We start from the raw sequence: 27763 nt of genomic DNA on the forward strand, positions 1-27763 counted from the left end.
AGAGCAGGGGCTGGTTTAGCACAGGGCTAAATCGCTGGCTTTGAAAGCAGACCAAGGCTGGCCAGCAACACGGTTCAATTCCCGTGCCAGCCTCCCCGGATAGGCGCTGGAATGTGGCGACTAGGGGCTTTTCACAGTAACTTCATTTGAAGCCTACTTGTGACAAGCGATTTTCATTTCATTTCATGTTTGTCCACTGTGTCTGGTTCTTCGGTTGTAATGCTTCTGTCACCTGATTTGTGTTTCAGGAAATTGCCCATTTACTGGCACTGGAGGAGGCAACACTCAGCACTGACCTTCAGCAGGGATATGCATTGAAAAGCTTGACAGGTGAGGAGTACATTGACTGTTACAGAACAGGTTTGCACACTAACCTACCAATAGATAGTTTCATGTATTTTCTGTATTCACTGTTTTTGCTGCCCTGTTTCAGCACTGCTTTCATCTTTTGTGGAAGTGGAATCGATAAAACGTCACTTCAAGAGTCGCTTGGTGGGCACCGTGCTGAATGGTTACTTGTGTCTGCGAAAACTTGTGGTTCAGCGAACAAAACTAATCGATGAGACACAAGACATGTTGCTGGAGATGTTGGAGGACATGACGACAGGTAATAGTACAAGCATGGCCAAACTTCCTTAAAGTTGGGCTCTATTCTCATTTAAAGAGGGATCAAAGTTTAGTCCGCTTGTAAGAGAGTGCTCCCTGTCCCTCTCTGGTTAAAAAAATATATATAATGATGTCTTCTATCTAATAAGTCCTGATCAAATTCTAACCCACATATATCTTTAGGTACAGAGTCTGAAACAAAGGCGTTTATGGCTGTCTGTATTGAAACTGCTAAACGATACAGTCTTGATGACTATCGAACGCCAGTCTTCATCTTCGAGAGACTATGCAGCATCATCTACCCGGTAAGTACAAAGAAAACATGAGAGTATATGGATTTGTACATTGGACGAATCATCAGGCCTATAGGGAAATTATACATAAATGGTTCAGTCAGAAACCATGGGCGGGATTCTCCGACCCCCTGCCGGGTCGGAGAATCCCCGGGGGGGGCGGCACAAATTCCTCCCCGAGGCCGGCTGCCTTATTCTCCGGCGCCGTTTTTCAGGCGGGGGCGGGATTCCCGCCACGCTGGTTGGGGGTTGTTGGCAGCGGGCCCCTCGGCAATTCTATGGGCCGAGCGGCCGTCCATTTTTGGCCAGTCCCACTGCCGTGGGTTACGCATGGTCCCACATGGCGGGACCTGGCAGATAAGTCGACGGGGGGACGGTGACCTGGCCCACGATCGGGGCTCACCGATCTGCGGGTGGCCTGTTCCGTGGGGGCACTCCTTCCTTTCGCACCGGCCCCTGTAGGGCTCCGCCATGGCACGGAGAAGAGCCCCCCACCCCCGCATGTGCCAAAATACGACGGCCGTTCCGCGCATACGCTGCTGGCTGGAGCGACGCCAACCCCTCCGGCGTCCACCTAGCCCCCTAGACAGGTGAGAATTCCTCACCTTGGGGGCCCGTTGACGTCAGAGTCATTAGCGCCGGTTTTCCCGCCGGCGTGGGGACTTAGTCCCCAGAAGGGAGAATCCCGGCTCATATCTCCTTGAAGGTTTAAGGCTCTACAAGACTGGATGCTGCATAAATGAGCCATATTAATACAAAATAGGAGTAAAAATCCTTACTCAGTGCTGAGTTATCTCTATTTATGTCAACATCATGCCAACAGTAGGGTGACGACACTAATGGGGACCGCACCAACTCGTGTATCTGTTCTTGGGATGAGAGTAGTATAGTCAATTTTGCCTTCTTGGCCCAATTTTAATTTCCTGACCCTATATCTGAGAAAAGCTGCTTGTAGATCGATAACGTCCTGGCTCTGACTTCCATGAATGTTCTTAATCTTCCATATAATTCTGTATTTTTGTGTTCCAACTTATTAAAAATTGAATTTGCACTCGCACATCTTCATTGAAATTTGTAACATAGAATTGAGACATTCTTGTCACATTGAGTTATATACCTGCTCCTGCAGTGGATCTGATGGTTAAACTAGTGTGTAACTGAGCAACAAGCCAGAAGAAAGCAACAGTATTTATGTTGTTCCTCTAATAATGTAGCAAGAAGTCCCAAGTCCATCATAAAAATGTAGGGGAGATAATTGATCTTCAGCCAAAGAAGAAGGTAGAAGGGTGTCTTTGTTCATTGAGGTGGGTTTTAAAGGGTAGTCTTAAAGGAGGCAAAGGAACTAATTGGAGGCCATTAAACCTAGGGTTTTCGGAGTATGGAGGCCAAAGGCATGGCCACCAATGATGGAGTAATGGGAGAGGGAATGTACAGGAGTTTGGGGAGTGAAACTTGTGTAGTGTTGGAATAGGCTAACCGACTAAGTCGGAGCAAAGCCATGGAGGACTGCGACACAGGTGGAGACAGCGCTAATACAGAGAAGTAGGTGGTCTATGACAGAGCAGATGGAATCTGAGGTTCAGCTTGTAGTCTAATAGTACACTGAAGTTGCTGAAGGCCCAGTTCAGTCTCGGATAATGATCAGAGGTGTTGAAACAGAGGTTCATAACCAGACTGGAGGGAAGATAAGTGGATGGAGCTTTTGAGTTGAAGGACAGATAGGAATGATGATAAAGAAAGTGCTCTTGCAATATTCATGTGGGTGGATATGCAGCAATTTTTCTTCACTGGATAATTCTATATCTGAGATGTTAAATTCTGATAAAACAAAGATAAAAATTATCACTGGCCTCCACAATATTTTGTTTTTATTAAAGATAAAGATGAACATATTTGTCAATAGATCTGCTCTTTTGGCAGGAGGAAAATGAAGTGACAGAGTTCTTTGTGACGTTGGAAAAAGATCCACAGCAAGAAGATTTCCTACAGGGCAGGATGCCAGGAAATCCCTACAGCAGCAATGAGCCTGGAATTGGACCACTCATGAGAGACATTAAGAATAAGATTTGTCAGGATTGTGACCTTGTAGCACTGCTAGAAGATGACAGTGGAATGGAGGTATGAACCAATACAGAAAACAAAATGGTGCCCTGGTTCCAACAAAATTCTCATTAATAATTTGGAAGCTACCCCCAGCATTATAAATTGAAAGTTCCAATTTATTTTACATTTGTTCTTGGGATGTGAGTACAGGTGAATTTATTGCCCATACTAAGGTTTTGATGACCCACTTTGAAATGCTGCAGAAGTACTCCTGCAATAGTGTTACATAGGGAATTCCAGGATACTGCCTCAGTGACAATAAAGGAATGGTGATGTATGCTCAAGTTAGGATGGCATGCAACCAGGAGGTAATGGTGTTCCCATATTGTTGCTGTTGTCCTCCTTGGTGATGGAAGTAGCTGGCCGATTGATGCTGTGGAAGTAACTTTTTAAGCTACTTAAAAAATAGCTTTTTAATGTGGAAAAGCAAGGACAGTGGTCAACATGGGAATACCACCACCTGCAAGTTCCTCTCCAAGTCGCACACTCGCTGGCTTGGAAATTAATCATCATTCCTTAACTGTCACTAGGTCAAAATCCTGAAACTCACTCCCTAATTGCTCTGCGGGATAGCCACAGCCCACAGACTGTAGTGGTTCAAAAGGTGACTCGCCAACACCTCAACGGCAATTAGGGATTGACAATAATTGTTGCCTTCGCCAATGACGGCCACATCCTGTGAATGATTTTTTGAAATACAGAATTTCAGCAGACTGCCCTCACTCCTAATCAAATGGCAAGTTCCACCTCTGGATTAACTTTAGTTACTTTCACTTTGACAATATTTTCAATCAGTTTGATTCAATTTATAAAAATTTTTGTCAATGTTTGGTTAGAAAGTAACAAAGGGGCAGCACGGTAGCCTTGTGGATAGCACAATTGCTTCACAGCTCCAGGGTCCCAGGTTCGATTCTGGCTTGGGTCACTGTCTGTGCGGAGTCTGCACATCCTCCCCGTGTGTGCGTGGGTTTCCTCCGGGTGCTCCGGTTTCCTCCCACAGTCCAAAGATGTGCGGGTTAGGTGGATTGGCCATGATAAATTGCCCTTAGTGTCCAAAATTGCCCTTAGTGTTGGGTGGGGTTACTGGGTTATGGGGATAGGGTGGCGGTGTTGACCTTGGGTAGGGTGCTCTTTCCAAGAGCCGGTGCAGACTCGATGGGCTGAATGGCCTCCTTCTGCACTGTAAATTCTATGAAAAAAAATTCTATGAAATAGGAACAGGAGAAGACCATGTTGAGGTACACCAAGCAGAAGCAAATAGCATGTTGGCCTTTATTACAAGGGGATTGTAATAGGGGTTGAGCTTGCTCCGCCATTCAAGATGCTCATGGCTGATCTGGGCTTCAACTCCACTTTCCCGTCCACTACTCATACTCCTTAATTCCCCAAGGGACAACAAAAATCTAACTATCCCAACCTTAAAAATATTCAGTGATGGTGCAGTCCTACATCAGAAAATTACAAAGATCCACAACCCTTTAAGTGAAGGAATTTCCCCTCATCTCAGTTCTAAATAATAAATATCTCCATTTCACCTCTCAAGCCCCTTCATAACCTTCACTTCTCATTCTTATAAACTCCACAGACTATAGACCCAATTTACTCAACCTCACATCATAGGACAGCCCTCTCATCCCAGAGACCAATCATGCAAACCTTCGCTGCCCTGCCTCCAATGCAAGTTTATCTGTCCTTAAATATGAGATCAAAATTGCACACAGTATTTGCACAAAATACATATTCCTGCATTCCAATCCCCTTTGTAGTAAAGGCCAACATGCTATTTGCTTCTGCTTGGTATACCTATACGTTAACTTTTTGCGTTCCTTGTCCGAGTACATCCACATCTCTTTCAATGTCAACATCAATGAGTTTCACACCTTTTAAAATATTCTGCTTTCCTATTCTTTTGACCAAAGAGAACAACTTCCCTTCTCATTCTTATAAACTCCGGAGACTATGGACCCAATTTACTGAACCTCACATCATAGGACAGCCCATATTATTCTCCATCTGTCATCTTGTCCACTCAAGTAACCTGTCCCTATGCTTTGCAGCCTCTTTGTGTCTCCTCACAACTTTCATTCCCACCTAGCTTTGTCTCATCAACAAACTTAGATTCATTACTCTGTGTCTTCATATACGTCATTATATGAGGCCCCAGCCACGGATCCCCGCGGCACTCCAGTAGTCACAGCCTGCAACCTTGAAAATGCCTCATTTATCCCTACCCTTTGCTTCCTGCCCACTAATCAGTGCTCTATGTTTGGCTAACTGACTTATAGTTCTCAGTTTTCTCGCTTCCTCCTTTCCTGAATCACAGTCTTACATTTGATTGCCCCTTTTGATTGGTACCCCTTCCACAAACATTCGCACCCTCCACCACCGACACACCGTAGCAGCAGTGTGTACCATCTACAAGATGCATTGCAGGAACTCACCAAGGCTCCTTAGACAGCACCTTTCAAACTCACAACGACCAACATCTAGAAGGACAAGGGCAGCAATCTCAGGGTGGTTCAACTGAAGACCTTTCCAACCGTATAGGTCCCTTTTTCTTCCGTACTGGTGCCAGTGTCCCATTAATCAAAACTAATTTCTCCCACACCAATTTTTGAGCCATGCAATCAATTTTCTTATCTTATTTACCCAAGCTAATTTGCTTGTGGCTCAGGTAGTAATCCAGAGATTATTAACCTTTGCGGTTTTACTTTGTAATTTAGCTCCTAGTTGCTCATATTTCCTCAGTAGAATCTCTTTCTTAGTCCTACCTATGTTATTGATAGGCACATGGACCACAGCAATTGGACCCTTCCCCTCCCACTCTCAAGTTCCTCTCCTGCTAGGCGGTGATGTCCTTAACACTGGCACCTTCGGACGTTACCTTTTGGCTGCAGATACCTGGTTATTTTTCTTGCTTACAGTATAGCTTTTATTTAAATGTAATATTGATGATCTAATGTCTGTTGGGATTTTTCAGCTTCTCGTAAACAACAAAATCATTAGCTTGGACTTATCGGTGGCTGAAGTGTACAAGAAGGTCTGGTGTCCAGCCAATGAGGTGAGTGTAAGCCAGCAATACAGAGTGATCAGTATATCAAATGGATTCCTGATAGAGGTACAATCCTGCAATAATTAAGACACAATTGGCTGCTTAACTGGGATGGGAATGATAATAATAATTGCTTATTGTCACAAGTAGGCTTCAATGAGGTTACTGTGAAAAGCCCCTAGTCGCCATATTTCGGCGTCTGTTCAGGGAGGCTGGTACGGGAATTGAACCCGCGCTGCTGGCTTTGTTCTGCATTACAAGCCAGCTGTTTAGCCCACTGTGCAAAACCAGGCCCTATTATTATAGAATTATAGCACAGGGCTAAAGAGCTGGCTTTTAAAGCAGACCAAGGCAGGTCAGCAGCACGGTTCAATTCCCGTACCAGCCTCCCCAAACAGGCGGCGGAATGTGGTGACTAGGGGCTTTTCACAGTAACTTCATTTGAAGCCTACTTGTGACAATAAGCGATTTTCATTTCATTTCATTTCATATCTCTGAATAGATCAAATAAAATGGTTTGAACAAATTCAGTGAGATGTAGCCTGGTGCCAAAACATCTGTTTCAACTGTGTTTAATGTTTGACCTAAGTGTAACTGTGAGCTGTAACTTCCAAGTGATTATTCGGTAAGTAACCAATTTGAATGTTGCACAGGGGGAGCCAATGCGTATAATCTACCGAATGCGAGGACTTCTTGGAGATGCAACTGAAGAGTTTATTGAATCATTGGATTCAACTACAGGTAAAAATATGACTGACACTACGATACCTCTACAATAGTTACTGTCATGGTTCTAATCATTAATTATTCTTTCTGTGTAGATGAAGAGGAGGATGAAGAGGAGGTGTATAAAATGGCAGGCGTGATGGCTCAGTGTGGTGGTCTCGAGTGTATGTTAACTAGATTGGCTGGAATCAAAGACTTCAAGCAGGGTCGACACCTTTTAACTGTGAGTATCAGAGGCAGTGTATTTTCTATGCTCATCATTTCTAGATTTATTGTACAAACATTAGGGCTTGGTGTCCAGGTTCGTGGCATCAGTTCTAAGAAATACAATTTGCGCCAATTTTAAGAATTTGCTTCTGCAATAAGGATGCCAAACTTTGTTTATCATAGATCATTATCATAGAATTTACAGAGCAGAAGGAGGCCATTCAGCCCATCGAGTCTGCACCGGCCCCCGGAAAGAGCACCCCACCCAAGGTCAACACCGCCACCCTATCCCCATAACCCAGTAACCCCACGGGCAATTTTGGACACTAAGGGCAATTTATCATGGCCAATCCACCTAACCCGCACATCTTTGGACTGTGGGAGGAAACCGGAGCACCCGGAGGAAACCCACGCACACACGGGGAGGATGTGCAGACTCCGCACCGACAGTGACTCAAGCCAGAATCGAACCTGGGACCCTGGAGCTGTGAAGCAATTGTGCTATCCACAAGGCTACCGTGCAGATCCTGCCTAAAGCATATTATTGTATTTGGGTGACGAGACAATATAGCAATTATCGCCATGAGCAATTGTAAACGGCTGGTTGGCAAAATACTTAAGTTCTTGGAAGAGCTGATTAGTGCCAGCATCACAAAGTACAGTTAATCATTTTGATAGCAATGGGAAAGAAACTGTGGCAACAGTTGCAATTATGCTCTGATGAGAGGAGCATTTTGGACAATCAAGGTCTGTTTTTAAGTAGCACAGGAAAAGGTTCATGATACTTGTTATTTGGCAGGCTCCACAAACTAGAGCAGTTAATCCAGCCTGTATTTATTGGGACAAACTACTGTGGGTGGGAGAAATTCGAAATTTAAAAGGAAAATGCTCAAACATACAGTAGATCAAGCAGGATCTGTGGACAGGGAAATAGTTAAAAGACTCAAATTGATAACTTATCAGAAATGTAAGATGTTGGAGATGTGGGCAGCACGGTAGCATAGTGGTTAGCACAGTTGCTTCACAGCTCCAGGGTCCCAGGTTCGTTTCCCGGCTTGGGTCACTGTCTACGGAGTCTGCACGTTCTCCCTGTGTCTGCTTGAGTTTCTTCCGGGTGCTCCGGTTTCCTCCCACAGTCCAAAGATGTGCAGGTTAGGTGGATTGTCCATGTTAAATTGCCCTTAGAGTCCAAAAAGGTTAAGTGGGGTTACGGGGATAGGGTGGAAGTGTGGGCTTGGGTAAGGTGCTCTTTCCAAGGGTTGGTGCAGACTCGATGGGCCGAATGTCCTCCTTCAGCACTGTAAATTCTATGATTTAACAGGTTATAAGCTAGTACAGAATCAGAGAAAAGGAATAGTGGAGGTTGGAAAGAGTAGAGGACATGAGTGGTCAAATGAAGCCAAAAGGAGGTGGGTAATAGGACAAGTATAGGAACAAAAGATGGGTCCAGAGGAGGTTTTTTTTTTAAAAAGTGAAAGTACAATAATTACTAACACATGTCCCAGAAAATGGATTATCTTCGAAAGTTATGAACTCAATATTGAGGCTGGGAGACTGTAAATTACATGATCAAAAGGTGAGGCACTGTTCTTTAAGCTTGCATTGAGCTTCATTGAGGCAGTGCAGGAGACGAGATCAGAGTGGGAAGGTAAAATTCCAAGTGCCAAGCAGGCGGAAGTTCTCAGGATCATGCTGGTTACTGACTAAATCGTGGTGTTCAACAAAGCAATCACTCAATCTGTATTTGCTATCCCCAGTATAGAAGAGACTGTATTATGAATAGGCAAAACAGTATACTAAGTTGGAAGAAATATAAGTAAATTATTTTCACTTGAAAGGAGTATATAAGCCCTGGACAATGGGAAGATAGAAAATGAAAGGCCAGTGTTTCATCTCCAGAAGGGGGAGTCTCTGTGGGTGTGATGGAAGAGAGTATTGGAATGTTGCGGAGGGTATGGTCCCTTTCTGACTGCTGGATATGGGTGAGGGTAGGTATGTTTGGCAAACTAAGAGGAATTGTGTGTTTGGGGGTCAGAGACTCTGGATAGGCAGGACTGCATGTGGCATATTACTCCCATGCCATATGTAAGAATAAATCATTTGCTGAAGTGCCTGAAACATCCAGGTTTAATGTCCTGGGCTTCTCGCATTATCTTCAAAGCAGTCCTTGAATGTTCTTGCAGAAGTTGGATCTTGTTGTTCGCATTGTCCTTATTAATCGATGTTTACAGTGCCTCGTCCTGGGTTTTTCAAAACATTCTCTGACATCAATCTGTCTTTGATTAATGCTCCTTCCCCTTTTCTGAGTTCAAAAGCACAAAAGCGTCACGCTACTCTTTCCCATTGTTATCAAAATAGTTACTTGAATTTTGTGATGCTGTCACAAATCAGCTTTGCCAGGAACTTTAAGTATTTTCCTAGCTAGCAGCTCATGACCATAATTACTTGGCCCTGTCATCCAAGTACGAGATTGATGTGCATCACATTTGCTTGAAGCAGGATGAATACCGTTGAAACAATAGTTGGCATCCTTATTGCAGCAGTGAATTCTTAGAATTGTTGCAAATTGATGACCTGCTGGAATTGGCTATTAGTTTCACAGATGCTGTGGTAACAACTGTTGAATCATTCCTTGATGAGAAGAGCATTTGGGCAAGCAAGATCTGCTTTTAAATAGGACAAAACAAGGCTTAGTGCACTGTAAGGAATCCAATTGTATGACCAGGTTCCAGTCATGGAAGCACCTGTCCCAGCTGCAGTGTATGGCACCTTCCTACACAACGGCATTCTTTAGTAATTGCATCCTGGGCTTGTGGAGCAGTATCGGCTGACCACTCAGCATACAAATATATATAATTCTGTGAGGCTCTCATCTCAGACCTTCACAAAGTGTTGCATCTTCCTCTGCAACCCAACATCATTCCCAATAAACTGAAGGACCAGATGGGAAGTCAATACCAAATGAAAAATGCATGACCAACAACTAGCTTCTGAATCATGTTGTCCAAAATATGCCTTTCCATGTTTTATGGTTGCAGCCTTTTTTCCATTCAAAATATTGGGTTGCTTTTGATAGCCATGACTGGGGGTATAGCACTTAGTGACTCAATCAATATGCCTCATGCCAGATATTTAATGCACTACTTCTGTAAGATTACTGTTGTCCCTAACTGGGACCATTAATCAAACTTTCATTATTAATGCAAAATCTACTCTAAAATTCTGACAGTTTTTTTCATGGAAAACTGGAATTTCCTTTAGTAGGATTAATAATGTCTTTTGGTTGATAAATTATATTTAATTTTACGCTTTGGGTGTGCTAAAGGATTTTATCTATGATGGTTTAATGGTCTGGATACTGTGTAACTCAGAACGTGAAGATGATCATGTCCCCATGATATCGCTGCTTTTGTCCTTGATAGAGGTAATGGGACTGTTGAAGTAACCTTGGTGAGTTGATATAGTATATCCTATAGATCATAAATACTACAGCCCCACTGCATTGATAATATAGGGTGTTGATGTTGGGTTCAGAGGCAGGGGCCCCAATAAAGCTGTGTTCTCAATTGTGCAGGACTTATTGAGTATTGTGGTCCACCTTACCAGGTGAGGGGTAAGTATCTCGTCACTTCCTGACTTGAGCCCCGTAGATAGTGGGAGACACTTTGAGAGATTGAGATGTGAGCAATTTCTCAAATTACCCGTCCTCTTCCTTGCTCGTGTAGCTACAGTGTTTATATGGCTTGGCAAGTTATGCTTTCAACAGTGCTATTCTCTCCTGGAGAAGCAACCCAATGTTGCAGCCACAAGTCATCCTACCTACTGCTGCACATATCTATTCCTGCATATCACCAAGTCAAGTCTCAGTCAATAGGATCTGTAATCCTCCGGTGTGGAATAATTCCCATCTATTAACTAAGCATGGACTAGATTTGGCAGCTGTCAATAACGTTGTTGCCGTGTGCCCTTTGGAGCTGACATTTCTGCCCCTGCAACGTCTTCTCTCTTTCTCATTACTGTACTGTTACTTTCCTACAACGTGGATGATGCTGAATAAGAGAGAGATTAACTTTCTTGTAAAATGTCTCTTTAAATGACGTGTTTTCCATACATTGAACTCCCACAGTTGTCCTGCAGGTTTTGCTGCTTGCTTTGGATTTTATGGTTCTAATTTTCTCATTACTTTGATCAGCTAATAGTCAACCTGGCCATGGTTTGCATGTAGGAGAGGGAAGCCATATGCATGGCAAATCATCATCAAATGAGTGGTCTCGTAGCATACAACTTCGCCAGAATTAATCTAGATGCAGAATTATAATTTGGAAAAAGCTGTACAAGATTTTTGTTTGATAACTTCTACGGTATTTGCTGGATCACTTAAACTGAGACTTCAAACTCATTGGGTCAGTGCTGAGCTACATGTTTCTTAATAGTCAAATATATCAGAGTTTGTTTTTTCCTTTTCCCAAGGTGCTACTGAAGCTGTTTAGTTACTGTGTAAAAGTGAAGGTGAATCGACAACAGCTGATTAAGCCAGAGATGAACCCGCTGAATGTAATGCTGGGAACTCTCAACCTGGTGAGTCTCAGATCTCAAAATGAAAACATTGTAAACTTGGGAGAATTTCCGATGAACATAACCAAAACAAATGGAACGTCTGAGGGGGTGTTCCACCTCAGTCTAGTGTCTTGTCTGCCCAAAGCAGAATGATTCTGTGTGAGAGACTCTAAATAATGATGGATTTCCAGGGTACTTTTACTCAAAATTTATGAAAGCTGGTCAACTGTTCAAAACAAATAATTCTGTTGTTGAAGGGAGTGTGGAATATTCATTTAGATTAATAGAAATATCAGAAAAAGTCGACAAATACAGAGAAGATCTAGAGAGCAAGATTATCCAGATGACATCATGAGCCCAGACGGAGAGAAATCTGATGACCTCCTGGAATTTTCAGAGCCCCAGTTGAGAATCTGTATTTTGCATCATATGGCCAACTTTTTTTTTAAATTGCCTGTACTGACAAAAACATTTTTTTCAGTGCCTTTTGTTTGTTTTGTGTTTAATATGACATTGTTTGTACTCTAGGCATTGCTTGCAGAACAGGAGAGTAAAGACAGTGGCGGTGCTACAATTGCTGAGCAAGTGTTGAGCATCATGGAAATAATTCTAGATGAAGCAAATGCCGAACCGCTAACCGAGGACAGAGTGAGTATCTTACTCAAATTCTTAAGATCTGAGGATTATTCCATAACTTGAATATGGAGCATGGAGCTAAAGGGAGACCATCATGTGTGGAACTCGTCAGCACCTAGAAAAGAGGAAATACAATATTGAAAAAAATGGTTGCGCTAATTTGAGCAGCCCAGTAACGGAAAAGCTGAGTTCAGCACAGGTATTAGGAATAGTACTGCGATTTGTCTTGATGCCCTGAGTAGAAAGGAGGGGACCTTGAGTGCTCTCCAGTGAGTCTTGCTGAAATTTCAAGTGTAGGCACTGGTTGAGTCTGACACAGGAAAAACCCACATTGCACTAAACTACTGACATCCACTGGCACGGCTTATTTCAATTTTTGTTCATTATTCAGATAAGTGTCACTGGCAAAGATGGTATTGGCCATCGTTAGTTGCCCTGGGAAGGTGGTGGTGAACCGCCTTCTTGAACCATGGAGGTCTGTGTAGTGAAAGTATCCCCACAGTGTGATTAGGAGTGAGGAATTCTGGGGTTTTGAACAAGTGACAATGAAACTGGATGGAACAGTGGTGATGCATGCCCAAGTCAGAATGTTTAGTGACTTGAAAGGGAATTTGGTGTTCCCATTTGCCTGCAGCCTTTATCCCAGACTGACTCCTGGGATGACAGGATTGCCATATGAGGAATGGTTGGATCAACTAGGCCTGTATTCACTGGAGTTTCGATGAACGAGAGAAGATCTCATTGAAAAGTATAAAACTCAGACAGGGCAGGACTGACTGGATGTACGCATAATGTTTCCCCTGGCTGGGGGCCCCAAGATAAGAAGTGGCCATCTCGGACTAAGATGAAGAGAAATTTCTTTAGTCGGAGGGTGGTGAACCTTTGGAATTGTCTACCTCAGAATGCTGTGGAGGCCAACTCACTGGATGTATTTAAGAAAGAAATAGATAGATTTCTAGATAATAAAGGTGTCAAGGGGTATAAGAAGAGAGCGGTAGTATGACATTGAGATAGAGGTTCAGCCATGATCATACTGAATGGTGGAGCAGGCTCAATGGGCTAAATGGCCTTCTCCAGCTTCTATTTTCTATATTCTTCTCGGTGATGAAGGTCATGGGTTTGGGACGCACTGTTGAAGACGGCTTAGTGAATTACTGCAGTGTATCCTGTAGCTAATAGATGCTGCAACCAAGGTTCTGTGGTAGCACCTGGGCTGCTGATAAAGTGGATTGCTTTGTTCTGGGTGGCGTTGAGCTTCTTGAGTGTTGGTGGAGTTGCAGTCATCCAAGGAAGTGGGAAATATTTCATTGCACTCCTGACTTGTTTCCGGTAGACGAGGTAGAGAATTTGGGAGAGTCTGGAGGTATTCAATTCACTGCAGTATACCTAGCCTCTGACATGCTGTTGTAGCCATAACATCTATGTGGCAAGTCCAGTTGAATTTCTAGTTTTTACACCCCATGATGTTGATGGGGCACTTTATAATGATATGCAATGTCAAGCGATGGTGGTTAAACCCTCGCTCGTTGTGGATGGTCACTTCCTGATGGTTGCATGGTGCAAATGTTACTTGTTACCTATCAGTCCAAACCTTGTTGCATGTGGGCATGGAGTGCTTCATCTGAATAATTGTGAATGAAACAATACTGAATACATCAGCTACCACCTCCGCTTTTGACCTTATGATGGAGGGAAGGTCCAGTAACCACCATGTGAGATATCTGTGTAGCAGTAGGACCATGTTCCAGCAATTATTGGTGCATTTGGCAGAGGAGGTTAAGCAGAACATTGGCACAATTAAAAACAAATTGATCAAGTGCTTTCTGCTCTATATGGCTTGGAACCAGAACCCATAGTGCACCTATCCATTGAGCCATCCTTCTGCAGGGAATCAAAGACAAAAATAAAACAAAAAAAGAAAGAATGAAAGGGAAAGATCTGCTTTTTATTTTACTCTTCCCATCAGAATTTCAGCTAAGGTTGGTTGACAGTAAAGGTCAGTAAGCTTTTGAATGTAGGAAGCGAGGAGGTAATCAGGAATATTGGGAGGGCACAATAACGGTAGCTGAAAAAGCAGCCAGCATTGGTTGAGTAAAGAAGATGAGGAAGCAAGGAAAAAAGAAGCTTAAAGTGTAAATGGAAATGTAGGGCTGAAGAGGTGTAGTGAGGACGTGGATGTATACGTAGATGTGAACCTTTTGGGGGGATACAGAAAGCCATTGGACCCATGGGTAAGAACATAAGAACTAGGAGCAGGAGTAGGCCATCTGGCCCCTCGAGCCTGCTCCACCATTCAATGAGATCATGGCTGATCTTTTGTGGACTCAGCTCCACTTTCCGGCCCGAACACCATAACCCTTAATCCCTTTATTCTTCAAAAAACTATCTATCTTTATCTTAAAAACATTTAATGAAGGAGCCTCTACTGCTTCACTGGGCAAGGAATTCCATAGATTCACAACCCTTTGGGTGAAGAAGTTCCTCCTAAACTCAGTCCTAAATCTACTTCCCCTTATTTTGAGGCTATGCCCCCTAGTTCTGCTTTCACCCGCCAGTGGAAACAACCTGCCCGCATCTATCCTATCTATTCCCTTCATAATTTTATATGTTTCTATAACATCCCCCCGCATCCTTCTAAATTCCAATGGGTACAGTCCCAGTCTACTCAACCCCTCCTCGTAATCCAACCTTCAGCTCTGGGATTAACCTAGTGAATGTTCACTGCACACTCTCCAGCGCCAGTACGTCCTTTCTTAGGTAGGGAGACCAAAACTGAACACAATAATCCAGGTGTGGCCTCACTAACACCTTATACATTTGCAGAATAACCTCCCAAAGTCTTAAACTCCATCCCTCTAGCAATGAATGACAAAACTCCATTTGCCTTCTTAATCACCTGTAAACCAACTTTTTACGACTCATGCACTAGCAGCATGTTTTAATATTTTATCATTTAAATAATAATCCCTTTTGCTGTTATTTCTACCAAAATGGATAACCTCACATTTGTCAACATTGTAATCCATCTGCCAGACCCTAGCCCATTCACTTAACCTATCCAAATCCCTCTGCAGACTTCCAGTATCCTCTGCACTTTTTGCTTTACCACTCATCTTAGTGTCGTCTGCAAACTTGGACACATTGCACTTGGTCCCCAACTCCAAATCATCTATGTAAATTGTGAACAATTGTGGGCCCAACACTAATTCCTGAGGGACACCACTAGCTACTGATTGCCAACCAGAGAATCACCCATTAATCCCCACTCTTTGCTTTCTATTAATTAACCAATCCTCTATCCATGCTACTACTTTACCCTTAACGCCATGCATCTTTATCTTCTGCAGCAACCTTTTGTGTGGCACCTTGTCAAAAGCTTTCTGGAAATCCAGATATACCACATCTATTAGCTCCCCGTTATCTCTCGCACTGGTAATGTCCTTAAAAAATTCCACTAAATTAGTTCGGCACGACCTGCATTTTATGAACCCATGCTGCGTCTGCCCAATGGGACAATTTCCATCCAGATGCCTTGCTATTTCTTCCTTGATGGTAGATTCCAGCATCTTCCCTACTACCGAAGTTAAGCTAACTGGCCTATAATTACCCACTTTCTGCCTACCTCCTTTTTTAAAGTGGTGTCACGTTTGCTCATTTTAAATCCGCCGGGACCACCCCAGAATCTAGTGAGTTTTGGTAAATTATCACTCGTGCATTTGCAATTTCCCTAGCCATCTCTTTTAGCATTCTGGGATGCATTCCATCAGGGCCAGGAGACTTGTCTACCTTTAGCCGCATTAGCTTGTCCATCACTACCTCCTTAGTGATAACAATCCTCTCAAGGTCCTCACCTGTCATAGCCTCATTTCTATCAGTCACTGGCATATTATTTGTGTCTTCCACTGTGAAGACCGACACAAAAAACCTGTTCAGTTCCTCAGCCATTTCCTCATCTCCCATTATTAAATCTCCGTTCTCATCCTCTAAAGGACCAATATTTACCTAAGCCACTCTTTTTTGTTTTATATATTTGTAGAAACCTTTACTATCTGTTTTTATATTCTGAGCGCGTTTACTCTCATAATCTAATGGAAATATGAGCACTGAGCAAATAAGATCACGGAGAATGGCAATTAATGGAGGGTTGAGAGAGGGCAGCTGACATTGAGGACATAGGAGAATTGTGGCCCCAAGTGATGAAGGCAGTGTTAACCTCTCTGTGCCAGTGAGGATTTTTTCAAGGTGAAAACATGTCGTGCTCCTGAATCCATAGTTGGCTAAGGTTCCCCACCAAAAGACTTTGCACACGGTTACAGTCAGGAAGGTTGATAGCAATAAAGTTAGAAGCACACATGAGTGATTGGAAGCCAAAAGCTTGGCTTCAGTTTTGCCTATATGAAGTGAGAAGAAAGTTTAATTCATTCAGTTCGGCTGGCAGTTGTTCAATTGAGTAATTACTCTGGAGAGTAGAGCAAAGAGAAGAAAAGGTTCAAGCATGGCCATGGTGGCACAGCATTTATATGGAACATCATGTTGTGATTCTGCATGGTATTACAAAGGGAAAGAATATAGACAATGAAGGGGAAAGGACCAGAAATGGACCTCTGTGATACAGTGAGAAAATGACATAGGCAGTCTAAGAATTCACTCAACCATTTGAGTTCAAAGTTCATGAATTTGAATCATCTGGGCTGTTCTCAATTCATAGGACATATTGAGGTGTTTCTGTGCTTTAATTAATGTATACCCTAAGAGCTGACCATTACATCCTCTCTCTAAGTATAGAATTCTCTTGTGTGTAATGGAAGTCTGTAGCTAAATTTATCTCTTGCCACTAGGGTAACCTGCTGCTGACAGGAGACAAAGATCAACTGGTGATGCTGTTGGACCAGATTAATTCGACATTTGTCCGTTCCAATCCCAGTGTTCTCCAGGGTTTGCTGCGTATTATCCCATACCTGTCCTTCGGAGAATTGGAGAAAATGCAGATTCTTGTTGATCGATTCAAGCCCTACTGTAATTTTGACAAGTAAGAGACAGTTGTTGGCCTGTGAATGGTGACTCACAGATATGAACATCCTGGAGCCAAGCACTTCCACTGAATGCCTTTTGTAGAGCTAAGAAATTCACAGAAAGTGTGAAGGAGGATTTAACTTGCCTGAATTAATGCAGTTTCATAATGCATCTTCACTTTTGATTAAAAGTGATGTGAATAAAAAACCACTGTTTATGCTAAAATATTTAAACAAACAGGGATTTAAATGTGTAATTTAAAGATTATTCTGGAGGTTGGAGCATCCTGCCCAGCCTTACTTTCGCTCACTTTCCAGTTTTCACTATGATTGTTGCACTCATGGCCTTTCTAATTCTTTCTACCTCTTTGTTGTGCTGTTCTTAGATATGATGAAGAACATAACACAGACGACAAAGTTTTCCTGGATTGTTTCTGTAAAATTGCTGCAGGAATCAAAAACAACAGCAATGGACATCAATTGAAGGAACTTATCCTGCAGAAAGGAATAACCCAGAATGCTTTAGAATATATTCGGAAACATATTCCAAGTGCCAAGAAGTGAGATTCATTTCGCTAGCGCTAAGTGTTTAAAATTGTTTAGTTTTTATATGTGTCCTGTGATATTTTGTTGGAAATTGTTGGGGTCAAAGAAGTGTGAATGGAAGGGTTGTTACAGGGCTTGTATACAGCAGGAGGAAAGGCAGAGGTGCAGGTGATAGAAATATGTAATATCTGGAAACACTCTCTCTTCCTGATAACTGGCTTGGTAACTGAAACCTCAGTTTTAACATTTACACTATTATCTACTTATAGCCTTGATGCAGATGTGTGGAAGAAGTTCTTGTCAAAACCAGCTCTTCCTTTTATTCTCCGCCTACTACGGGGACTGGCTATGCAGCACCCTCCTACACAAGTAAGTTTTTATCTTTTTGGCTCTCTCTCATTCTCAATCTCTCCTATTTATCAACACATCGTGTACATTTCCTGTTCTCCTAGGTTGCTACACTTCAGTGTTAGAAGGCAGAGTAGGCAGCTGTTTTGTGGAGAACTGGACCTCCATAATAGGGTCTAGATTTAAGTAGCATGCTGATCTGCTGTGGGGAAAATTTCACAAATTCCCAAGCACAGTCCTCAAAAGATAATGTAAGGAAAAGAGAATAATGTACAGGAAAGATGGAGCAGGTGCAAAGAGAGCCAAACAGAATAATTTACAGAAAAGATGGAGCAACTGCAGAGAGAGCCAAACAGAATAATGTACAGGAAAGATGGAGCAAAGTGGGCCAAATGGCCTCTGCCTCCTCTCACCAGCTTAAGTCTGGACCAGGTGGTCTCTGTCCTCTTTCCAGCTCAAGCTCGCCAGCAACTGCGCAGTTGAGTATACGGAATGTAATTTTTTTTTTTCAAATTTGTTTTTGTTTGAGATTTTACTACTAAAGTCCGTGACTTTGATATTACTAACAGGGACATCATCCTAGATAGCATTTAATTTTTTCTTAAATCTCAGCGATGAACATTACACCTGAGGAAGGAGCAGTGCTCCGAAAGCGAGTGTTTGAAACAAACCTGTTGGACTTTAACCTGGTGTTGTAAGACTTTGTACTGCAACTAAATACATGTATTGGCTCTGCCTTCACAAAGGAAGACACAAATAATGTGCCAGAAATGTTGGGGAACACACAGTTTAGTGAGAGGAAGGAACTGAAGGAAATCAGTATTAGTGGGGAAATGGTGTTGGGGAAATTGATAATATTGAAGGCTGATAAATCCTCAGGACCTGTTAATCTACATCCCCGAGTGGTCATCTACCAAGATTCTATAGACTCTGGAACAGTTCCTACTGGAGTAGCTAATATAACCCTACTTTTTAAAAATGGAGGTAGAGAGAAAACGGGGAGTTACAGAGAAGTCAGCCTGACGTCGGTAATGGGGAAATGCTAGAGTCTATTGTAAAATATTTAATAGAGCACTTGGAAGACAGAGTCAGCATGGTTTTACAAAAAGGAAATCGTGCTTGACGAATCTACTGGATTCTTCAAGGATGTAACTAGTAGAGTTGATGAGGGAGCCAGTGGATGTGGTTCATTTGGACTTTCAGAAAGCTTTCGACAAGGTCCAACATAAGAGATAATCATGTAAAACTAAAGCGCCTGAGATTGGGGGGGTCGTACTTTGAGATGGATAGAAAACTGGTTGGCAGACACGAAACAAAGAGTAGGAATAACTGGATCTTTTTCCAAGGGACAGGTCGCGACTTGTGGGGTACTGCAGGGATCAGTTTTGGGACCTCAGCTGTACACAATATAAATGATTTATGAGGAAACTTTTTATTTCTAAATTTAGAGTACCCAATTTGGGTTTTTTTCAATTAAGGGGCAATTTAGCATGGCCAATCCACCTCCCCTCCACATCTTTGTGTTGTGGGGGTGAGACCCACGCAGACATGGGGAGAATGTGCAAATTCCACATGGCCAGTGACCCAAGGCTGGGATCTCGGCACCCTGAGGCAACAGTGCTAACACAAAGCTGGGTGGGAAAGTGAACTGTGAGGGGGATGCAGAGATGCTTCAATGTGATTTGGACAAAAACAGAAAATGCTGGACAATCTCAGCAGGCCTGACAGCATTTGTGGCGAGAGAATGGAGCTAACGTTTCTAGTCTGGATGACTCTTTGTCAAAGTCGGTTGATGTGGACATGTTTAGTGAGTGGACAAAGGCATGGCAGATGCATTATTATGTGGATAAATGTGTGGTTACCACTTTGGTAGCAAAAACAGGAAGGCAGATAATTTATCTGAATGACTATAGATTGAGAGAGGGAAATATGCAATGAGACCTGGGTGTCCCTGAACACTAGTCGCTGAAAGTAAGCATGTAGGTGCAGCAGAGAAAGCAAATGGTATGTTGGTCTTCAAGAGGATTCAAGTACTGAGCAGGGATATCTTGCTGCAGTTATACATGGCCTTGGTGACAACACACCTGGAATATTGTGTGCAGTTTTGGTCTCCTTATCTGATAAAGAATGTTCTTCCTGTAGAGGGAGTGCAGCGAAGGTTTACCAGACCGATTCCTGGGATGGCTGGACTGAAGTAAGAGGAGAGATTGAGTTGGTTAGGATTATATTCTCTGCAGTTTAGTGGAAAGAGGGACGATCTCGTAGAAACCTATAAAAGCATGTTCCAATGGCAGGGGAGTCCAGAATCAGGGGTCACAATCTAAGGATACGGCATAAACCATTTAGGACTGAGATGAGACATTTTTCCACCCAGAGAGTGGTGAGCCTGTGGAATTCGCTACCAGAGACAGCAGTTGAGTCCAAAGCCATTGTATGTTTTCAAGGCTAATGGGATCAACCAATATGGTTACTGAGTTGGATGACCAGCCATGATCATAATAAATGGCGGAGCAGGCATGAAGGGCCCAATAGCCCACATCTCCTATTTTCCATGTTTCTTTTAGCTTTGCTAATTACTTGCCGTACCTGCATTTTGTGATTCATGCACTCGCAATCTCTCACCATTTGGATAATATGCTTTCCTATTCGACCTGCCAAAATGGACAATCTCACATTTTCCCACATTAAACTCCATTTACAAGATCTTTTATAGTCTCTTTATATACTCTTCAGAACCTTCCTACTTTGTGTCATCATCAAATTTAGTCACCATGCCATCATCCAAATCATTTATATAAATTGCAACAGGTTGAGGCCCCAGGACTAATCTCTGTGTCACACCATCACATCCTGCCAACCAGAAAATGGCCCATTTATGCTTACTGTCTGTTTCCTCTTAGCTTGCCAATCTTTTATCCATTTTCTATGTTGCTCCCTACACCATGAGATTTTTTTGTTTTCCGTAGTGACTTTCGGTGAAGCATCTTATCAAATGACTTCTGAAGATATAAATACAGTACATCCACCAGTTCCCCTTTATCCACTGTTAGGATCCCAGTTGGTGTTATAACTGGAAAGGAAGATCCCAGGTTGGAACCCTGGCTCAAAAGACAGTAGCTTTTTCTTTTTTTTTTTCATATAACGTTGAGGAACAGAGTCACAGGACCGCCAATTAGTTTTAACAACAAGAATTTCTTTTTATTAAACATGAAAAAATTGGCTTCTGATGCAATATTCCTTTATTTCCCCTCTTAGCTTAACAATTACACACCGATATTAAAGTTAACTCCGATTACAAAGTACATCTTAATCGACAATGGTCTCATTAACACAGTTCATTTTAAGCACACAAGATAACTGTGGGCAAATACACTCTCCACTCTCAACCCTAAGTTAATGTTTGTGGATGTCGCTTCAGAATCCCCCCCCCCCCCCCCCCCCAGGTGATTGTCACATGAGAGTTTCCAAACACCACTTTCAAAAGCACGCTTTAAAATCTTATCTCAATTATGCTTTCCCTTAACGGTTCGCATTCTGAAACCCACATCTGATTTTCCTACACTTTTAAACAAAGCTTCAACGCCACTTTTAACAGCGAATCCAGTCCAGCAATTTACACCAACCTCTTTAGGATTTCTTTGTTTGAACTGCTGTGCAAACTGTTCGTCCTGCTTTAACTCTCAATTCACAGACTGCATTAAATTGGCATCAGACGATTGGTTTACTTTTGAAGGCTGCTGTCCCACTTTAAATCTGGTTACTGCAATTATTTCTTGCTAGCTCTGCTTTCAAACCCTCATAATTTCCCTTATTTAAGTTTAAAATACCCACTCTTCTCTCTCAAACTGAATGTAAAATTCACTCACATTATGATCACTGCTTCCTACTTACACCTTAATGATGAATTAATCCTATCTCATTGCACAGTAGGAGGCCAAGTATAGCCTGCTCCTTGTTGGCTGCAAAAAGTGCTGATCTCAGAAATTAACCCCAAAACACTATGAATTCATCATCCACACTACCTTTGCCTGTCTGATTATTCCAGTCTATATGTAGATTAAAATCCACCATGATAATCGCCACACTTTTTTGACAAGGTCCCATTATTTTCTCTTTGATATCCTGTCCTATTGTGTGATTAATGTTAGGGGACCTGTACATCACTCCCAAAGTGACTGCCTTTATCGTTCCTTATCTCTAGCCAAACCGCTTCTACATCCTCATTTCCTGAACTTTAGTCATCCCTCTCTATTGTGCTAATGTCGTCTTTAATTAACTCTTTCCCGAATTTCCTATTCTTCCCAAAAGCCACATGTGCTTCAATATTCAGGTCCCAATCTATGCCATCCTGCAATCTTGTGTTTGTGATAGTTATTGGATCGTACTTATTAATCTCTATTTGCACAATCAGTTCATCTGTTTTGTTTTGAATGCTACTTGCATTCAGATACAAAGTCTTAGGTTTTGTCCTTTTATTATTTTTGTATCCTTTTGCTTTATCTGCTGAGCTCTACCTGAGAGAATATGTGGAACTGCAGCTGGTAGTGTGGCTGGGACTAATTACTGTAGTTCTGCCTTGGAATGGTGGGTAATGGGCAGATGTTTGATGAATTGAAAATAATTTCTGGCCTATTATGTTTTGCTATAAACACTGGAGCCCAAACTGTTACTATGCCCAGTGGCATCTTGGAGTAATTTCACTCTCGCATTGAATTCTCAGACGTTAATTGGAACAGACTCCATCACAAACCTACATAAACTGGAGCAGGTTTCCAGTGATGAAGGCATTGGGACTCTTGCAGAAAACTTACTGGAAGCACTGCGGGAACACCCAGAAGTCAACAGGAAAATTGAAGCAGCACGAAAGGAGACACGAGCAGAAAAGAAACGGATGGCAATGGCCATGCGGCAGAAAGCACTGGGCACACTTGGAATGACGGTAAACATTTAAACTTATTTAAAATAAAGTGCATGAGAACAAGACGTGCATGTTGGTTAGGACCATAACGTGTGCAAACACCAAATAGCCTGTTTCATGTTGTAATTTCAATATAATTCTTGTTCCAATTCATTTTGCCGATTCTTTATTTTCCTTTACTTCACTTGCCTTTCCAACCTGTTCTTAAACTCTGACATCATTTCTGCTGCATCACTAATGCAAATCCGCAAATAGACAGGATGTGCCTGAGTGAATTGCATTGTACTCATTCTGACTTCTTCACCCTATTGTATGGCCCCCAACTCCATTGACTGGCATTTATCTCCATCTGCCACTTTTTTCCCATTCCACCAACTTGTCAAATTTTTCTTGCTCTTTCCTTTGGCCTTTGGAATTATTTATTGTGCTTCCTGTTTGTACTTTCTGCAAACTTGGGATACCACATTTTCCACAGTAACAAACATGATGCCAGACCTAAATACTTTGGAACACTATTACCCATTTTCACCTGTTGAGCAACTTCTCTTAACATCTACTCATTAATCCTAGGTGTTCTAGGGAGGAGATGCTCTGGCTGATTTTGAAGTCCAGCTCTTGGCTTGTAACATTGCAGGTAGCAGATGAGGAACATATCAGCCATGATAGAATGGCGAAACAGACTTGATGGGCCGAATGACTTAATTCTGCTCCTATATCTTATGAACTTATGAATTCCTCCTTTTTTTAGCAGCTTTTTTCAAATAAATTTAGAGTGTCCAATTCATATTTTACAATTAAGGGGCAATTTAGCGTGGCCAATCCACCTAACCTGCACATCTTTGGGTTGCGGGGGCGAAACCCATGCAAACATGGGGAGAATGTGCAAACTCCACACGAACAGTGACCCAGAGCCGGGATCGAATCTGGGACCTCGGCGCCGTGAAGCAGCTGTGCTAACTACTGCGCCACCGTGCTGCCCTTTTAGCAGCTTTTAATCCAGTTTGCTACTCTCCTCCTAATTCCATATTTGAACAACATCTTCTGTAATGGTTTCCTCAGTACCTCAATGGTAGCACTCGCATTGCTGGGTCAATAGATTGAAGGTTCAATGCCTCATTATAGAATTTGAACACACAATCCAGGCTGACAGTCCAGTTCACTTTCAGGGATGCTGCTTTTCAAATGAGACACTAAAATGAGATTCTGTCCGACCATTCAGAAATAAAGGGCATTATTTGTAGTATGTTTAGTGATTTCTCCTGGGGTGCTGGCCAATATTTATTGCTCAGTAAATGTCACTAGAATTGTTTAATTGGAAATTTATTTCATACTGTTTTGCCCACATTAGGATTTATTCCACCAACTTGTCAAAATCCACTTGCTGTTTCCTTCGGTCTTTGGAATTATTTATTGTGCTTCCTGTTTCAGTATTTTCTGCAAACTTGGGATACCACGTTAACATATACAGTAAACAAACATGGTCACAGACCTGAATACTTTGGAGCACTAAATTGAAGAAGTGCTTTGGGGCACCTTGAGGTCATAAGAACCGCTCCACAACTGCAGGCTCTTTGGTGTCTGTGCCTTGTTGACAGAGTTTTGAAAAATCTGAACATCACATCGCCTGAATTTCTCCATCCACCATATTTGGCATCTATTTGCAGAATTTGTTCAGGTTTGCCAAACATTAAGGCGGCACGGTAGCGCAGTGGTTAGCACTGCTGCCTCACAGCAGCAAGGATCTGGGTTCGATCCCGGCCCTGGGTCACTGTCTGTGTAGAGTTTGCGCATTCTCCTCGTGCCTGCGTGGGTCTCACCCCCACAACCCAAAGATGTGCAGGACAGGTAGATTGGCCACGGTACATTGCCCCATAATTGGGAGAAAAAAATTGGATACTTGAAATATATTTTTTAAAAGGTTGGCCAAGCATATCCTCCTTTTTGAAGTCCATGTTGGTTTCTTTTAACAATCATTTTCTTATTATCTAGAAATGTTGGAATGCCATTATAGTTTAAGAATCCAAATTTCCCCTACTATACATAAATTAACTGGCCTGCACTAAATTGGGTAAATGCATATTAAAGAGTTCACTCTAAAGTCCTCTGACACAGTATGTCATTTCTAGGACCCTCCACTTTGTCTTCCCCCATTTCTCAGCATCCTTAGGATTATCCTGCCAGGTGTGTGCACTTTAAGTAAACCAACCTTTCTAAAGCTTTCCTTTTATGTATGAAAGATTTTTGCAAAAATGGAATGGGTCATTACAATTTGAGCAGAATTCCTCGGGCATGCCATGAGCATCCTCTTGGTAATGGTATAATTCTAAATTGGTAAATTATTGGGTGAACCGTAAATCAAGCTACAGTCAAGCAAACATATCCAACTTTGCATACACTCCAATATACAACTATATTCTCAACACCCCAATATTCATTTTAGTTCTCAACTTGACCTTTGTCAAAATACAGTCATCTGTAATCATACATGTGTTGCTGATGTTTACATAATAGTTATTGGATTCACTTTTTAAGTGTTGCAGCTCGTTTATGTTGCTGTATCAACAACATAATTTAGCATCTTCAGAATTGTACCAAACCTGGACTTACAGATGGTGAGAGCAGTGTCTGCTAAACTCTCAAGTGACATGATTCACATCAGTTTACACCTCAATCACTTTTGACTTTTAAGAGTAAGAGATGATGACTGGGAAATGGATTATTTCTGTCGGAAAACTGAATGTAACCAAGGTGCAACTATGTGGCGATGCTTGAAAGTGTCCACTTTAGAAGCTGTGCTGAAAGAAAGCCTAGAATGAACTTGTTACTTGGTAGGAAAAAATGAATAATTATAGCATTTTGTCAATCAATAATACGTATTTTAATTGGATCTCTAGTAAAGCTGCACTGCAACCTTAAAGCAACTCCACAGTTGTCTTTCATGAGAGTTAAAAGTGAACTTTCCTTGATATGATTCACATGCTGTTGTGATCAGGGTGTTACAGGTGTTTGTATCCCATCACACAAATGACTTATGGGCAAGTCAAAGTGTTTGCATTTACGTTTTACATATTCTTTTTAAACAGACTAATGAGAAAGGTCAGGTAGTCACCACAACGACATTACTGAAGCAGATGGAAGAGCTTATTGAGGAACCAGGTTTGACATGTTGCATTTGCCGTGAGGGTTATAAATTTCAGGTACGCCTACTTCACTCAAAGGAAATACAGTTGCATGCAATTTCATGGTATTGAATCCTGCTCTTTAGCAATCACAACAGAATGATCCTCATTATTCTCTATTACAGCCAACCAAAGTGTTAGGAATTTACACTTTCACAAAGCGTGTTGCTATTGAAGAGTTTGAGAACAAACCACGGAAACAGCAGGGATATAGTACAGTCTCGCATTTCAATATAGTCCACTATGATTGTCACCTTGCTGCAGTCAGGTATTGGTAACTCTACCCTTTTTACAATTAGGATTGAGAGGTTTTGATAAATTGAGGAAAGCTATTACAAATGATGAGTGAGATGGTAACTGCACGGTGTAAATTTGAGAGCATAACCTTTCAGGCCATCAACAAAAGGACAAAAAGGAGAAGTCGGGACAGATTTCTAACACTACATGTTGTTACAATATGGAATGTAATCACCAGTGTTGAAGCAGAGTCCATAATGATGCTCAAAAGGGCAAAGGATAACTATTTGAAAAGATTCTGAAGGGACTAGTTGGAATGGCCTTGAAGTCCCTCAAAGCTGCAGCAATGTTTCTGCACTAATTTAGTGACGTGACATTTATTCGAAGAATGCTGTGATTTTAAAAAATATAAGGATGCAGAATTTTATGTTCTTGTACATAGCAAAGACATGACTAATTGGGTGGGGAGGATTGACATTAAGGCAGGGAACCTGGTTTTTTTTTGAGATTTAAATGAATAAACATGGAAACAAGTGAGTTCCACCCCTTTAATTTGTCTTGGATTTGCTACACCTAAGTAACCAATGAAAGAATGTATAATCTTCCCGAAGTAATTGTGTGTGGGGAAGGCATTTGGTATAACAAAACTCACCCTTTTTGTAAATGAACTGTATTTTGGTTCTGTACGTTCTGTATGGATATATTTTATAATCATTCTAATTATGATTACAGGCCTTGTTTGAAAGAAATATTCATATTGGCAAAGTGAATGGTATTATTTAATCTACTGAATCACCCATGATCTGGTTCAGAGGTAGTTTGGTGTTGGATTGGAGATTTTCAACTTTCAGATGGAATTCTCTTTAAGTTTGCCTCCTGGGCAGCACAGTGACACAGTGGTTAGCACTGCTGCCTCACGGCGCTGAGGACCCGGGTTCGATCCCAGCCACGGGTCACTGTCCATGTGGAGTTTGCACATTCTCCCTGGGTCTGCGTGGGTCTCACCCCTACAACCCAAAAAGATGTGCAGGGTAGGTGAATTGGCCATGCTAAATTGCCCCTTAATTGGAAAAAAAGAATTGGATATTCAAAATAAAATAAAAAATTAAAGTTTGCCTCCTTTAAAGCCATTGCTCAAGTAGGTCCTGAGAACTGGCAAACCCAGAGGATTATGGCTGTTTGCATAGTCCTGAGAACAATTGTCACTCTGTAAATTACAGACTCTGGATTAAGAAACCCTAGTATTAAATGACTGGTTTCTTTTTTTAAAGATTGTTTTGCATCTGTAACATAATGAATGATTGTACAATAGGTATAAGTAATTTTATATAATTTATCCTTTC

At 41.9% G+C, this 27763-nt stretch overlaps 1 protein-coding gene across 6 annotated transcripts in view; it reads left to right on the forward strand.

The window, feature by feature from the left end:
* Positions 1-27763, forward strand: part of ubr4 (ubiquitin protein ligase E3 component n-recognin 4) — a 227614-nt gene that overhangs the window by 191221 nt on the left and 8630 nt on the right. For all 6 annotated transcript variants that reach the window (XM_072478202.1, XM_072478203.1, XM_072478204.1 and 3 more), the window contains 15 exons: positions 249-330; positions 434-607; positions 790-911; positions 2820-3017; positions 5983-6063; positions 6708-6795; positions 6876-7003; positions 11458-11565; positions 12073-12192; positions 17019-17209; positions 17579-17752; positions 18008-18107; positions 22807-23025; positions 26088-26201; positions 26309-26451. In XM_072478202.1, coding sequence (XP_072334303.1) covers positions 249-330; positions 434-607; positions 790-911; positions 2820-3017; positions 5983-6063; positions 6708-6795; positions 6876-7003; positions 11458-11565; positions 12073-12192; positions 17019-17209; positions 17579-17752; positions 18008-18107; positions 22807-23025; positions 26088-26201; positions 26309-26451 — 2042 coding nt within the window. The remainder of the gene's footprint in view (positions 1-248; positions 331-433; positions 608-789; positions 912-2819; positions 3018-5982; positions 6064-6707; positions 6796-6875; positions 7004-11457; positions 11566-12072; positions 12193-17018; positions 17210-17578; positions 17753-18007; positions 18108-22806; positions 23026-26087; positions 26202-26308; positions 26452-27763) is intronic.

This window comes from Scyliorhinus torazame, chromosome 16, assembly GCF_047496885.1.
Source record: "Scyliorhinus torazame isolate Kashiwa2021f chromosome 16, sScyTor2.1, whole genome shotgun sequence".
NCBI lineage: Eukaryota > Metazoa > Chordata > Chondrichthyes > Carcharhiniformes > Scyliorhinidae > Scyliorhinus > Scyliorhinus torazame.